General features: G+C 38.5%; 1 protein-coding gene across 5 annotated transcripts in view; it reads right to left on the bottom strand.

Annotated features, from left to right (window-relative positions):
* Positions 1 to 17,308, bottom strand: part of LOC126267039 (uncharacterized) — a 116,861-nt gene that overhangs the window by 11,139 nt on the left and 88,414 nt on the right. For 2 of the 5 annotated variants that reach the window (XM_049971841.1, XM_049971842.1), the window contains exon 2: positions 574 to 880. The exons of the other annotated variants lie outside the window; for them this stretch is intronic. In XM_049971841.1, coding sequence (XP_049827798.1) covers positions 574 to 628 — 55 coding nt within the window. In that variant the 5' untranslated portion in view covers positions 629 to 880. The remainder of the gene's footprint in view (positions 1 to 573; positions 881 to 17,308) is intronic. 5 annotated transcript variants of the gene reach the window in all.

Raw genomic sequence — 17,308 nt, forward strand, 5'->3', positions numbered from 1 at the left:
TCACATTTACGTCCTATCATGTACATATAAGTGCTGTACAGTGGTTACAACTGTTGTAGCCTGTATTGCTAGTCATTATGAGAGAAATAGTTGTGTCAACCAGTTGTTCCACAATTTCAATTACCACTATGGATAAACATGAAAACCACTAGGCCAGCCAGAAAATTCTTACAACTAAACACATAGGTAAATAGTATACAGCAAGGAGACCTTTGAAAAAGAAAAAAAAAAAAAAAAAGAAAGAAAAAAGAAACTTAGCTAACATACACACTAGTCTGTGTTGTTGCCCCGGATGATGATTACATGAATATTTTGCCAGGACTTGTAAGCAGTGGGTCCTTGAGGTACAGCTATACGCGGACACGAGAAGTAAGTTTAAACAGTTTTATTAACAAAGGCAGATAATAAAACATGCATGCTACATGGACCCATCATCAATGTGTCTGACATCCTAACACCGGTTAATTATGGTCGTATCGAAAGGCTCCATGGTGAGCTAAGAAAAGAGACATATTCGCGCCCGAGGCCACGCTAGTTAATACTGCCTGCTGCGGATGGCGGCCAGTCACTTACTCTGCGTCGCAGTGCGGCCAGACGTGGGTCTACTGACAAAGCGAATTGTCAGCATTCCAGATAGGCTGACTGGCGAGCGTGCGTTAATGCACCGTTAGGCTGCGCGCAATCCGCAGACCTCTACATCACTCTCTCCAGAGAAAAATAGCAATCGTAGATGGCTCAAGATGAACTTCTGGGCGTAATGAATCTATTTCGCCATTTGTGGCATCAGAAGGCATTGCAACTTGTATTTCATTTGCAGACACAGTAACGTTAGGTACAGAGAAACGTGTCTTCAAGATGACAATTTCATACAGGACAAATGCTGTTGACAAAAGACAAATTAATAAAAGCAATAAAAACACAATACTGACAATCAAGTAAGCATTAAAATTACTAGATGAATAGACGGACTTAATTCTACTTGCTGCTTCAATGAAATTTAACTCGTTATTTGAAGAGATTACATTTTCATGGATGTTCTTAAGCAAATTATTGTCTTCAGAAAAACTTGATAAGGAATGATTTCCATTATGTTGATATGTATGAATCACTGTAAATTACAGATAACATTCTAGTTAATGGCAAATGTCCAGTCGCATGAAATGTAGTTGGCAACACACTAGGCATATCAAATAGTTCATATGATAAATCACAATGTGTGGCATTCAAGATTAATCCACTATTGTTAAATTTTAGTGTAAAGGGTAGCTCAGGTGTATTATAGATTTTACATGTAAATGTGACATCAAGGGTGAAGTTAAATGAGAAAATTATACCTTCAGAACATTGTTTAAGAAATGGATGATAAAGATGCGTTAAAATTCTAGGGCAATCATCTCTTGGGGGATGATTCATAAACAATTCTTTCTCACGGCTGTACACTCTACTGTCTAAGACTACTGCCATTTCAGGGCAAATTAACTTATGGTTACGTTCACACATATGAAAATCATTTTCATTTAGGGGCACAAAATATCTTTGATCCTTGCTTATCAGTAGGTAATCATTCAGTACATAATTTACATGAATACCTGCCTGTCTCCATTTCACAGGGTAAGTATAAATCTTATACATTTCAAAATTTTGCTTTGCTCTAGCAATGGGAATAGAAACAATAACAGTTAATTCATTTTCAATCTTTAAGGAGTGAGTGGTGGTTAACTTATAGTAAGAATATAAATTGTAAGAGTTAACAAGGTAAATCATGGTATATGTTCCATCTTGCTTTCGTTCAATTGATAGTAGGATCTGTGAAAATTGTTCTGGATGTAGTAGTACGCTGTTCAGACAATCATTTAAACTAGTTTCTAAGGCTGTTCTAAGTTAAGGGCATCAGTTCTAGCATTTGATAACGTAATCCTTAACAAAAGGGTGTTTAAATCTAAGTGTGCACTCACAGTATTTAATCCTTGGAGTAGTTCTTGGATATTTGCGTTTGTTTCATTATGAAGTATGAGGAAATGTGAGATAAATTGCTTTACAATCTGTTCAATGAAAACTGTGTGGTTAGTAATGGTTCTTTGCATTTTCTTTAATACGATAATTTCATTAGAGAGGTTCGTTGAATCTGTACTGAACTGTTGTTCAAGAGCTAATATTTTACCTTTAACTTCCAGTAGATCTCAACTAGTTAAATTACCAAATTCAGTACGAAGGATACTCCCTCCAAAATCAAACAAGGCTTGTTTATACCTAGTTAAAGTTTTATGTGGCAAAAGCCTTAAAAAACAGTAAATCTCTTGTTCATAATTAGCAAATGTAGACTCTACCTGCATTTTGGCTGTGATCCAGTTATTATACCAAGACGTACCCATTTCCAAAATTGTATCATTACCCTTAACAAAACGAATTAGGTCAATTTGCTTCTTTACAGAACTGAACTGCTGCTGGATGTCACTCAGATAGTACTTGAGGACAAGTTTTGTATAACTTGTTGAAACTACCATGTATGATCGTGGTTCAAACAAAACACCTGTACTCTGTGATACAATTACTGCAGCATTAGTGGAATCTGCTACCATAGCAAGCATTAGAATAAAAATGAACATGGTTAATTAATTCTAAATACTAGAGTTAACAATGAACATAAAATAAATGAATTTCTAGGGGTAACCTGTGAAATAAAAGGTTTAGTTTCACTTGTACACTTGTGCAGTAGCTTCAATATTAAATTTTCACAACACATTCACATAAGCACATGGCTGAAATAAACACATGCATTTTACTCTCACACACTACACACATTTATGCAGATTGTAGGGGTGTCTGGAACAGGATCGCTCGGAATGTGACGATGCCTCGGCCTCTAAGTCTGGACTGCAACCTCGCGATTCTCGCTTCCTGGGTTTGAAAATAGCAGGTCTGCCTCTCGGTCAGTCCTTGTCGTCTTGTGATACTACAGGAAATCTACCCAGAAATGGCTTCACATGATTGACATGAACGACAATCGAACAAAAGGGCAGATGGAGCTTAAGAGTGACTGGCATCAACACCTCCAAGATTGGATATGGTTCTTTCCAAAACTTCTGAAACCTTTTGACTTGATTATTCTTTAACACCACATTGCTCAGATACACAAGATCTCCAACTCGATACTGTGGCACTGCTGCTTGGTGGTCGTGTTGTCTTGCTTGCTGAAGAAAGGATTGATGATTCCGCTGTTTCACTCCCCTCCATGCTTCCTTTAGCTTGCGTGCTAGATCTCTTATGTGTTCATTGCTGATTCCGGCAGTCAATCGTGTGTTTAAGTCAAAGGGTGAATGCATCCTTCTTCCGTAGACGATCTCATATGGACTTAGGCCAGTTGAGCTGTGCATTTTGGCATTGTAACAACTTACCAAGTATGGTAAACAGACATCACAATTGTCGTGTTTGCTGCTCACATAATGGCTAACCATTTTCATAATTGTTCTGTCGACTTCCTCGACTCTTCCATTTCCTTCAGGGTGTGTGGTGTAAACCTTAACTGAGTTATTTGCATGAGCTTACAAGTCTGTTTAGTAATTCACTCATAAAATTCGTTCCTTGATCACTAATTCAAACTTAAGAATCCATTCTTTTACAAAAACTTTAACTATAGTCTCAGTGCTCTGATCAGGTATTGGTGTCATGAGACTGTATCTAGAGAAATGATCTAACATTGTCAATATGTATTTGTTTCCATCTTTAGTCTTAGGCAATGGTCCTACGGCATCTAGTCCTACTCATTCAAATGGTTTACTAGTTTCTGCCAGGTCTTGCAATGGCGCTCTAATTTTTCCTACATTGTTCCAACTGTTACAGGAATCACGTTGTGAAACAAACTTGAAAATGTCAGCTTTGCGATTTGGTCACCAAAACATTTGAGCTATTTTAATGTTTGTTGCTTTTTTACCACGATGTCCTGATAATAAAGAATCGTATTGCTCTCTCATGATCTGCTCTTTCATTCCTTTACTGGTGATTTTGTACAGTAATCCATCTATTTCAACAAAATGTTGATCGTTTTTCCATAATTTGCATTGTGAATCTTCTTCCTGAGCTGCCTTTAACTCTTCTTCTCGACTTATTGTAACACAAACATTGACTTCTCAACTCATTGCATCAGAATTCACATGTTGTTTACCAGGTCGGTGAATAATCTCAAAATGGTACTCACTCAGTTTTAATGGCCATCTTGTTATCTGGAACTTGGATCCTTTAAGCTCAATAACCATTTAAGTGCGGCATGATCTGTAATAACTGTAAATTCTCTTCCTGTTATGTGTTATACCAAAACCCCAAGCACAAAGCTCCTTCTCAGTAGCAGTATAATTACATTCTGCTTTGTTTAATTATCTGGAAGCAAATGAGATTGGATATTCATGACTATCAACTTCTTGAGACAAGATTGCACCTATGGCAAAACTGGATGCATCAGTTGAAATCCGGATAGGCTAACACTGGGGCCGTGGTTAGAGCAGTTTTAAGCTCTTCCATTGCCTTTTTGCATTCTGTTGGCCAATTAAATGTGACTCCCTTCTTCAGTAGATGTGTCATTGGACATGCTATATTCGCATAACCGGCTATGAATCATCTGTAGAAATTTGACAATCCCAAGAGTGATTGTAGTTCTTTCAAATTCTGTGGTTGAGGAAAATTCTTTACATCTTCAATTAATTTTGGATCAGGTCAAACACCTTCACTGGTTATAACATGACCAAGATAGTTTACTTTACTTTGCGCAAAATGACATTTATCTATTGATAAAGACAGGTTTCCTCTTATATGCTCAAAAACAGCTTGTAGTCTCTCAGTATGCTGCTTCATGTTTTCACCCAAAATTATTACATCATCAAGGTAAACAAGTGCTTGTGTTGGGGTGAGCCCTCATAAAACTGAACCCATCAGTCGTTGTAATGTAGATGGAGCATTACGAAGTCCAAATGGCATATGAAGATACTTGTATACTCCTGTTGCTGTTACAAATGAAGTTTTTGCTTGATCATCTGGATGCACTGTTAACTGGTGATAACCATTTGTTAAATCACATAATGAAAAAAATCGACATCTGCCCAACTAATCCAAGGTTTCCACTAAATTTGGTAAGGGGTAAATGTCAGGTGTGATCACAGCACTCAAAGATCAGTAATCAACACAAAAACGGAACTGTAATTCTGGCTTCTAATTGTTCTTTAACCATGTCTTCTACCAACTTTCTTTAACTAAATGGTATTTGGTAAGGTTTCTGTGTGATTGGGGCAGCGTTCCCTGTATGAATACGATGCTGAACTAAATCAGTGACAGGTAAATTTGCACGTTCTCAGAATAAATCTGCATACTCCAGCAAAACAGGTGCTAAAATCTTCTATTCATCAACAGTCAAATGTTCTGTCTTTTCCCAAATCTTGCGCTTCAGTTCATTATTAACTTCACCTTCTCATTGCAATTTTGTGGTACTGTTACAAAAATCTGTGTTTATAACTGCAGCATTTGTTACCTCATCTGGAATCTGTATTACGTCATTTTTACTTACACTCGACACTTCAGCAACTTTCGTTCCTCATGGCAAAACGACATCCTCATTGTTCATATTTGTTATGGTAACCAGGACTTTGCGACATTCTGTCTCACCATTGTAGTGATACTTACACTTCTAGCAACATAACAATGCATTGTATCCAATAACTCACTTTTCTCGGATCGCTCAATTAATAACGAAGTTCATTCCTTGCATCAGGGAGACTTAACTTCAACATAGTTGTCTTTCCTGCTCCCTTGGGAATTTGCTGCGGCTGATAAATTTGAACATCAACTTGGACAGTTTGAACTGATGCATCGTTTGAGCAGTCCATTCCCACAATGTCAGTATTGCTACTCCTTTGAGTATGATCTGAAGAACAATTTCCTAGGTTGTAGTTACTGCAGCCTACTCTGATCTTTCTTTCTTAGACAAATATCTCTGCCTCGTTAGCGAAAAGAAATCAAATCCAAGTGCACTGTTATAACATGTTTTGTTATTTTAAACTACTTGCACCCTTGCCGTGTATTTATCTTTATTTTCACCTTCATTTTGGCCTTGGCTAAGAATTAATTCTATGTCAACTTTTCCATAGTTACATAGCTTTCCTCCGTTTAACACTCACACTTCTAATAGCAGCAGTTTCAATTTATCCCGTTTATCTATGCAACATCACATAAATGAGGTCTGTGCTCCTGTGTCAACAAGTAGCTTGATGTTTCTCCCACGATATACAGCACCTACCACATTTCAGTCTGATTTTCGCTGGAACTAACAGGAATCACTGTCTCTGGCAAGGGGCGGACAGAGTGGTGGCCCGTACGTCCCCGTACTCATTTAAAGATCTGTTGTTCGCATTACCTTTCTTCTAGTTGTTACAATCTCTCAAAACATGACACTGCATCCCGCAATGATAGCAGATTCGATTCTCTTTACAACCCTTACGTTTGTGACCCAGCTTATTGCGTCTGTACCATTGTACTGTTGTGTTGAAAACTCTACAATCTTGTTTTTGCATCCCATTTGGTCGTCTTAGTGCTTCAAAGAAACCAACAGCTGATTCTACTGCTTCTTGAAACGTTTTACAGCGCACCAATCTAACAGCTTTGCTTACTTCCTCTCTGTGCAACCCATGAATGAATGTGTCCAAGGCTCTCTGGTCGGCTTTGAACAACTGAATTCGATTTTCATTTTCATCTTCTACTAACTCGTACATCTGGGCGTTGATGTGTCAAATTCTGTCAGCAAGCTGCTCGATAGATTAGTCTCATCGCATTCACAGACTGTGAAGCTGCTCTCTGTAAAATCTGACCGTGTTTTTATGTTTAAATCTCTGAACAACAGTCGTTCTAAACTCATTGTAATCTTCTGTTTCCACGCAGTAGGCTACATGCTAATGAAATCTTGTGCTGCTCCCTGAATTCTAAATTTGGCAACCACTAGCTTATCGGAATGTTTCCAAAGGGCAGCACCTTCAAGTTTACGAAAAAACACTTTCGCATCATCTTCAGGTTTCCCGCTAAACACTGGTACTGAAGGCAATAATGAAAAATTCTTTATTGTAGTTGTACCTGTACTGCATGAGCTATCATTTGACAAGTCTCTCGGAATGTTACGCTTGCTTCTTTCTGCTTTTAACTGCCGAATCTCTACTTGCAGTTCATTAATAACAGTTTGTAGATCGACAATGTTACTCTGACTGGATTGTGACATTTCTTCTAATTTAACGCCAATGAGTCACTCAAATGTAAAATAAAACTCCATCACTGCCTTTCACATTCTAGCCAAACTGGAGTACACCAACCTGAATTCCAGCGTTGGATGTCCTCGCGTGGTCGGAAGATGTTCTCGCTGCTGCTGCTTGAAGTTCATGTTGTACTGTGCCTCTTCAGGACTGTAGATTTTCCATAATTATCCCCATATCTTACACCACTTCTATAAGGGGGGTAGTCTATGTTGTTGCCCCAGATGATGATTACATGAATATTTTGTCAGGATTTGTAAGCAGTGGGTCCTTGAGGTATGGCAATACGCGAACCCGAGAAGTAAGTTTAAACAGTTTTATTAACAAAGGCAGATTATAGAACACACAAGCTACCTCTACCCATCATCACTGTGTCTGACATCCTAACACTGGTTAATTACGGTCTTATCGAAAGGCTCGATGGTGAGCTAAGAAAAGAGACATATTCGCACCTGAGGCCACACTAGTTAATACTGCCCACTGCGCACGACAGCCAGTCGTGTACTCTGCGTCACAGTGCGGCCAGACGCGTGTCTACTGACCAAGCGAATCATCAGCATTCCAGATAGGCCAGCTTACGAGCGCATGTTAACACACCGTATGGCTGCGCGCAATCTGTAGACCCTTACAATACGATAAATTATCCTCTAACTGCCTCCCTCTCTGCCAGTGGTATAGGATATTGCCTGACCTTAAGGGGTTCATGTGGATTCACTTTGAATGAACACACAAAATCAGTCACTTTCCCTGGTTTTTCAGAAAACACCTCTTTGTTTTTACTCAATAATTGATATAATTCTGCCTTCTCATCCTCAGAAACCCCTTTCTACCATTTACTTTACTCCTTATCTCCTTCTCAACCTCCATCTTATGCATTAAGCACTGTGCTACATGCAAACTGGCCACCAGTTTTCAATCATTGAGTGCATTTTTGAATTTAACCCTTTTTTGTCGCTCAACAGTATTCAGTTCCACCATCTGATCCTTACAATCTACATATGCCTCATATTTACTCAAGAAATCAATCCCCAACACCAGGTCTATACTTAAATTTGGGACCACCAAAAATGAGTGACTAAATACTTCACCTCCAATAATGTTTACATCGAGAACTATCTCCTTTCTCACTGGCTTACTGGAAGTTCCTGCAGCATTTTTAATTCTCACCCCTGTGACTGGAACTTCTTCTGTTTCCCTGTTCTAAATATGATCATAAAAGCTCTCTGTCACCCCAGACACAGAACTTCCAGTATCCACCAAAACAGTTTCACAGACTCTTGCCACACCAACAATTATTATTGGCTGCACTTTTTTCAATAAAATCATGCTTCAATTCTGTTTCGGCCAGCAATTCCTCCTCTGTCTCCTGAATGCAATCTTTAGTTCAAATGGCTCTGACCACTATGGGACTCAACTTCTGAGGTCATCAGTCCCCTATAACTTAGAACTACTTAAACCTAACTAACCTAAGGACATCACATACATCCATGCCCGAGGCAGGATTCGAACCTGTGACCATAGCGGTTGCATGGTTCCAGACTGTAGCGCCTAGAACAGCTCGGCCACCCTGGCCGGCTTAATCTTTAGTCATGGTGCACACCTGCTCTTCACTAAAAGATTCAATATCCTTATCCCCTGAAAATATTAAATCAAAGGCCTCTTTAATTCCAGAGTTTCCTACACTCACCCCCTAGCTTTCTAGCAACTCAATATTTTTCTTCCCCCCAGGTCTCTGGTATCAACTGCTGGTGCAACTTTGCAAAATTAACCCAGTCATCACCATCATTACCACACTCATCTTTCTCCATCCATTCAGTATTTAGCTTGTCACGCATGGCTACCTGTTTATCATTATACACTATAAAATTTTGGATTTCATCAACATTCTCACCTTTGTCACTAACTGTATCATTATTCACAGTATTATTACCACCTATACCATCTTTTCCCATCATAAATACACGTTCTTCAGTCAATGATTTAATATCTTTTTCCCCGTTAACTCTTTCCCACCTATTCATTATAAAATCTAAACTTGGTTGGTGGTTTTGGCAAGTTCATAATTCCACATAACATTGTCCCTGCAGCACTGCCCTTGCCAATGCAACACAAGCCATACACAAGCCTAACATTTATATCATACACCTTCTTTCCACTATTACCACTACAAGGAATACTGTTATAATTAGAAAACAAAACTTCTGCAGAACATTTGTTACACATCAATAACATTTTACATGCCAAACCAATGTGTGAAGTTATTTTCAATTCCAGTCCTCTTTCTTTGCAAACTTGGCATTATATGGTATGTTTCAAAATATTAGAGAGCAAGGAAATGTTAATTAAATTTCTTTCAAATCATTACTGTCATTTTCATAGTTTACAAATTTTTCTTTGCTGTCACAAAGTTTCTTGCTGGAAGAAGTTCTATCACATTCATTTGGAATAGTTGGTGAAGCAGTCTGAGCAGCATCTCCCTTCGAAACAACAAAAGATTTGTTCTTCCATTCATTGTGCCTTTTCTTAAACACTCGATTGCTGAAACAGGGCATATTGATATCTACAAAGCAAATATGTAAAACAGGTGCGAGCAAAATTCTTCAAATATGAAAAATTGTACAGCTAAACAACACAAAGCTAACTCCACAGGTCAACACACATGGTATACAGTTTATGTTTATCGATATGAACAGTCACTTGTCACAGAGATAAAGCCATACAATGTTGGAAAGCAAAACACTGTCTTAATTCCATGAAGATACCCTGCTTGCAGCCAGCAAGCGGTGCCATCAGAGGTGACATGCCAAGTCGCTACAACCACTTACGCCACGCGTCAACTTTGGAGCAGTAAAACACACACTTAGAATTCACTTAGAAGGGTGAAACTTGATTTGTTTTATTCAGAGAACTCCAAATAATTTTATAATGAAAAAAACACTAATTTTGGCATTTTCATCATTCCGGCTCCATTAAGTTTTCTATGATTTCCCTAAATCTCTTCAGGCAAATACTGGGATGGTTCCTATGAAATGACGGGGGGCGATTTCCTTCCCCATCCTTCTCTAGTTCAAGTTTGTGCTCTGTCTCTAATGACTTTGTTGTCAAAAGGATGTTAAACACTAATCTCCTCCTCTTCCATTTTAATAATCAATTCAAAAAACAGTAAATTTGAATCAACCCACAATTTATTAGCATGCTGTATGTTCCCCATGTACGCACATTAAGATAGTGGCAGCAGACTGATCATGCTACCCAATGGGCAGTGCTCTCAGTGATGGAATTCGCCGTCACCAGGATGTTGCTTGTCATGGCCATCTGACTATTTTGTCACCCTACATCTGAAGTAAATGGGAGAAATCATGGGGTTCAACGTATTAGCCACCATTATGGTTCATCAGATTTTCTTTCACACATATTTCCTTGAATTCTTAATATTGGAGACCCAAAATGATGTTACTGTGACCAAAATTGTTGTTTTATCATACTCCATTGAATGTCTGGTGGAGGTACAATGATCAGCAATAACATAAGGTAAGTATAGCACTGATTTTCAGTACAGCAGTCTTCCACAGTGCACTTGTTTTGGCCTGTGTAAGCCACTGCACTTTGACAAGGTGTTGCGGCATCCAAATGATAGGATGCTACAGTGACTGGTGCACTGAGGTCACGTCGAGGCTGATGATTGAACACCCAAGAGACGTTGGTAAGCTGATAACAGAGGGTAGATGTCTGTTTGATGCATGAAGGTGTTATTAAAATGGTTTTACAACATTAAACATTTATTGCCCACAAAATACAATAGTTGATGCTTCAGCATTGAGGCAGCCATTATGGGCAGGAATGGTGGTAGTGTACTGCTGTGGAAAGTGCTAATCAGCACTCGTCCTGTAATCAGAGGCATGTTGGCTCAGCAGCAGTGATGTCACAAGACTGGTCACACTGGCTCCACATGATGACAAATGTTGATATGCTCCCAGATCCTGCTGTTTAAGATCTCCATCATCCGCCAGATGGTGGTGGTTGCAGCTTCCTTCCTACAGGAAGGACATGCTACTCCACACAAGATCAAAGGTAACTAGACAAGAAGAGGGTTGACCAACACAGGGGTGCCCTCTCAACAGACTGTCTGCAAACTGAACAGAACTCCACCAGAACAGAAGTAGTATTTAATACAGGATGAGTTTGTATGCTCTGCTATGGTGGAGTGCCAATGACATAATTTGTTCTGGATTTTCTATTTGGTCAGCTCTCTTGGTCTTTTTAGGATTTACTACTTCACCATTCAAATGCACTTTCTGCTGTTTCAGTAAACTAAATAGTTACTCTTACATTCGACTTAAGCTTTCCGGCAACACTCTGCATTGTCACCAGTATCACAATATCTCTCCATCACCATGAGGTCATTTTCACTGCTAGATTGGCTGCTTAGCTCTTAATGGTGTTGCAACAGCTTCCATCTTCACTACTAATTTATCAGTGATTCTTTCTCACTGGCATTTAGGCTGGCTATTGACTTGTGCTCCTCTGCTTCAAGCATTGCCAAGGAGGAACTTGGAAATTTTTCTGGTTTCACCAGCTATATTACTTTTCTGTGTAACAGTACTTTGTAAGAGTCCAGCCTTTCACAATAACAAATCATTCTTCACTGATCCCAAGGGGTCCGAAATTTTAAGTGGTGTGTGGAAAACCACTTTAAACTGAAATCCCTGGATGATTCTGGCTACCTTGAATGTAATATTGCCAACAAAGGGAAGAACAGCTAGGGAGTTTCTGCATCTACTTTATGGCTTTTACCCTTTAACTGATGGTGCTCTGTTAATCTGTTGGCTTTTCTCTTTATGTGGGCGATCTCTTTAAGCAGATTATCTGGATTTAAGCCTATGTAAGCTCTGTATGTTAGAGTTTTAAGCACACTCATAGTTTGTAATGTGTGATGACTGCTCAATGTTTTCAAACACAAATTGATATGATTGGGCTTACCATAAATTGAACTTCCCAGATTCATCATTCTTCTGCCTACCTAAAACCTCCAGGAAATGCAGACAACCATTTTTCTCTATTTACATAGTGAATTAAATGCTCTTATAAGTGCAGTTGAGGTGATATAAAAACTCTATTAATCTATTTTGTCCATGAGACTACACTTCGAAAATACCATCTACATACCTCCCAAAATGCCTTGCCAGGGTATGACTTACAAAAGCTAGGTGTAGCGAGCTGGGATTTGACCCATATGCTGTGTTCTCTTGTCCCTAGAGTAACTAAAATTCTTTCACTTTTTCATGCTATATACAAGGTGTCCCCTTTATCTTAACCACCCTAAATAACTAGAATGAGATTTTCACTCTGCAGCAGAGTGTGCGCTGATATGAAACTTCCTGGCAGATTAAAACTGTGTGCCCGACCGAGACTCGAACTCGGGAGTCCCGAGTTCGAGTCTCGGTCGGGGACACAGTTTTAATCTGCCAGGAAGTTTCACCCTAAATAACTGTTTGTCCAGATGCAAATTACAAAATGTTTCAAGTAAATGTTCTTTAGCCATCAGGGGAACATCAATGAGCATGAATGCCTTCATTGTAGCTTTGTTTTTTACAAAGATATGAACAATGGTATGACTTTTTTAAATGGCACCCTGTATTTTTTATTCGGTTATTCATTTCCTCTCCTACAGACCTATTCAAAAATGTATCACAGTGCACCATTCACTGAAACACAACATTGTTAATTACATAACACATTGATGCTCCTAGTGCTTAGTGCAGGTACTTGGGGTAATGGAACACATTCAAGAGCTGACATTGACATAGGACAAATGTAAACATAAGTAGTATGCACACCTGTCAATCCATCAACAATAATCAGTTGCAGAGTTACGTGAGTAGAATGTACACTAATGAAGAGAAGGTAGAAATGCTACTCATCTATGGGGAATGTAAGTTAGCAGAACAGTAATTGCAATACTGTTTTCTTATGTATGGGTACATTGAGTACAATAGTTTAGTCCTTTTAAATACTGTTGTGTAGAGCAGGCATATAGTAAAGGCTGTCCTTCCTACAAAATGCATTGACACAACATTTCTTTTATTGTTTTTGTTGTTGTTGTTGTTGAAGGTAGGTGAAATGCTACGCAGGCAGCAGAACTGTACAGACAGCGGTATCCTGACAAGAACCCACCTTCCCGATGGATGTTTTCTCATCTTGTTGGGATGCTTCCAGAAACAGGAAGATTCAACCAATAACAACGCAATTGTCATAGCACTCACACAGACGAAGCTGCCATAGTTACTGTTCTCACTTCCGTTGCTATGAAAACGCATATGAGCACACAACAGCTTGAACACGAGATTGGCATTTCTAAAACCAGTGTACATCATATTCTTACACGTCACTGGTTCCACCCTTACCATGTACACCTACATCAAGAACTGCATGGGAATGATTTCCAGAATCTTGTACAGTTATGTCAGTGGGCACAGCAGCAAATCCTCGCCAACCCGAACGTCTTCTCCGATGTTCTATTTACTGATGAACGTTCTTTCTCAAACAAAGAACAGGTAAATACAAGGAACATGCAGTATTGGTCCAGCAACAGCCCACGATGGCTTAGACAGGTGGAACATCAGCGTCAGTGGAGGGTTAAGTCTGGTGTGGGATGCTTGGTACTACAATTATTGGCCTTTTTTTCATCAATGGTAGTCTGAAAGGCACAGCGTATGCCAACATCCTCAGACGAATTCTTCCTCCTCTTCTGGATGAAGCGCCACTAAGAACCAGAATGCTTATGCGGTATCAACATGATGGATGTCCAGAACATAATGCCTTGCATGCACTTCGTGTTCTGAACCGAAGATATCCTGCCACATGGATTGGTCAAGGAGGAACAGTTACTTGGCCTGCTAGGTCTCCTGATTTAAATTCCTGGACTTTTTTCTTTGGGGCTGCATTAAAGACGTTGTCTATCACGATATTCCAACAACTCCAGAGGACATGCAGGAACGTATTGTGCTGGGTTGTAATTCTCTTCAGCAGAAAACACTGGAAGCAATAAGTAATTCTTTCATTCAACAAGTGCACCGGTGTATTGGTGTCCAGGGTCACCACTTTGAGCACTTTTGAATGCTCTACTCCTGGGTAATGGTACAAGACAGTCAAACTCAATTTTGTGTTACGTTTTTACTTGGTTTTCATTTGTTTTCTGACAACTCCAGCAAGTGGGTGAGTTTGTGATCCCGGGCTCAAAGTCAGTGTTGTGTTATGTAATTAATAACATTGTGTTTCAGTGAATGGCACACTGTGATTCATTTTTGAATAGGTCTTTAGGAGAGGGAATGATTTACTGAATACAAAATACAGGGTGCCATTTAAAAATGTTTTACTGCTGTTCATATATTTGTAAAAAAACAAAGGCAATCATGCTCATTGATATCCCCATGATGGTTAAAGAACATTTGCTTGAAACATTTTGTAATTTGCATATAGACAAACAGTTTTTTAGGTTGGTCAAGATAAATGGGACACCCTGAATATCATCTGTACAGGATTATGTAAATTATTATCTGTGCAAAATCTCATGTAAACTTATACCTCAACTGTTTATAGTTATGTTCCTTATTAAAATAATGCAATCAGTGTTGCTGAAAGCTTTGACAATTAAAAGATACAGATCATTATAATTATGACATCAGGCAATAGTAAAAAAACACGACATGAGAAGCAGCAGGGGAGTTATTGTTACCAATCACTCGAAAGTAAGCATCCCTGACTTTCCAAGAACACACCTGAAATCCTCTGATATTAAAAGATCAAATCCTCCAAATTTCAGTCACCTGTTTTGTTCTAAAGACTGCAAGATTCTGAACTCTGATATAATTTCATTGTGGTATTTTTTGTAAATCAGTCGAAACCTCTCATTAATTAATTCAGTTGATAATTAAGATTTATAATAATTTAGCATTATAAAATGTTTTTTAAACTGGATACTATATTTGTAAATAGGAGATTCCTAAAACTGCCTTATAATAATGGTTCATGTACTGTTGTGAATTGCTGACCTGAAAGATTTTATTAGTTTGGTGCATAAGTTTAAAACCTTTTTTTTTTTTTTTTTTTCCGTGGCGGTATTCTGGCTGCTATGGGTTTATTTATAACTGTCATTTTTTATTTGTAGTTCATTATTGCTATTTGAGTTAACATATTGTCATTTTATCATTTAGAGGCAGTGAATGGAGCTGTAGACACTAGAAAATGGGGTACAAAGTGGAGAAATCTGAACATTTCTGACATTTTCATCTTTTTGAGTTCAGTAGTCAGGTGACAGCAGCAGAGGCAGCCAGAAACATTTGCAGGGGTGACAACAGTGGAGACAGCCAGAAACATTTGCAGTGTATATGAGGATAATCCCAAAGGAGAGAGCATGACAAGAAAATGATTTTCTCGTTTTAAGGAGGATCTCTTGACATTAGTGACTCTCCACATTCAGAAAGATCTTCAGGATTTGATGAAGACCGTTTAAACGCATTAATCCACAATGATCCACATCAGTGTACTCAAGAACTGGTAGATGTGGTGAATCATGATTGTTCCACCATCTTGCAGATGGAGTCTAAAACAACAACTAGAAGGAATAGCTGAAGTGATGCTACTTCACAATAATGCCTGTCCATATTCTGCTAGGCTGACAAAAAACCACTACACAGGAGTTGGGTTGGGAAGTCATTCCTTGCCCACCTTATTCACCTGCTCTTGTGCCCTCAGACTTGCACCTTTACTGCTCTCTATTGAATAACCTTCAAGGAAGTTCCTTTCTGGATGAAAATGCACTCCTCACATGGCTTGGCAAGTTCATCATATCAAAATCATATGATCTACTGTCACAGAATCGAAAACTTACCCTAGTGTTGGCAGACTGTTGTAAATACTGAAGGAAAATATATTATTGATGACTAAAGTCTCTGTTATGCGTACCTGTTGAGTTTATTAAACTTAAGGAGAAACACTACGAACTTATGCACCAAACCACTACGCAATCTAGTCAATAGTGGAGACTTGGAGTTTATGCCAAATATTAGAATGTAACACAACACAATTTCAATTTCAAATTATTATGTAATTTCAGACTTCACATCATGTTCTTATGCCTGTTTTCATATAGCCACAGTTTGCGATCAGCCAATGTGCAGTAAACATCCGTACGCCAGATGTCACAAAAGTCCACATCCGACCCGTACACCATTAACATATCTATGTCAGATCGTGTGAGGCTAGTATATGGATAAATTATATAAATCAGTTTGCATTACAAGTTTGTGACTGGCACTTACTAAGATAACATCAATATGTTGAACCCTGTGAGAATCTATATATTTTTAACCTAAAGCTCACATTTTTGGGTTAGTTAAAGTGACATAATATGTGCAATAAGTACATTGTAATGAGTATGAAACAAGGTAAAACCGTTTTCCTGAACATCTCAGGTAAAACTGTATACTTGTGACTGCAGTGTGCTAATATTCCACTACCAATATTCACAAGGCAGGGTTATTAATTATGTGATTATTGTACTATTTCATGTGCACTTTTCCAATCATATTTCTGTCAATATACATTTATTTTGCCTAAGTGAACTTTAACGAAATCTGTGTTGTTGCTTGGAAGTTGGATGATTTTCCTCCTTTATCAGACTACAAAGAAGGAGAGACGCTTTCAATAACCTGTGAACTGTGAAACCAGAACTAGCAACCAACTACAATATAGCACAAATATATTGAGATAAACAAGCTTCAAAACTTATTTTGTATCCAGTTTACATTATTTGAATATCTCCTTCCTGATGTCTGTCCTCAGTATATTCTTTCAGTTCCTCAAGAAATAAGACTTCAAGATTATTCAGCATCAAATGTGACAAAGAAACAGGAAAGCGGGATGTCACACACACAACGAAAGAATGCTGTTCTAAATATCCACACTGCATTCACCTTATGCAATCAAATCTGCTACTGCTGAACACAGTATGTCCATTGGATATTCGA

The sequence above is a fragment of the Schistocerca gregaria genome, chromosome 4, assembly GCF_023897955.1.
Source record: "Schistocerca gregaria isolate iqSchGreg1 chromosome 4, iqSchGreg1.2, whole genome shotgun sequence".
Lineage (NCBI taxonomy): Eukaryota > Metazoa > Arthropoda > Insecta > Orthoptera > Acrididae > Schistocerca > Schistocerca gregaria.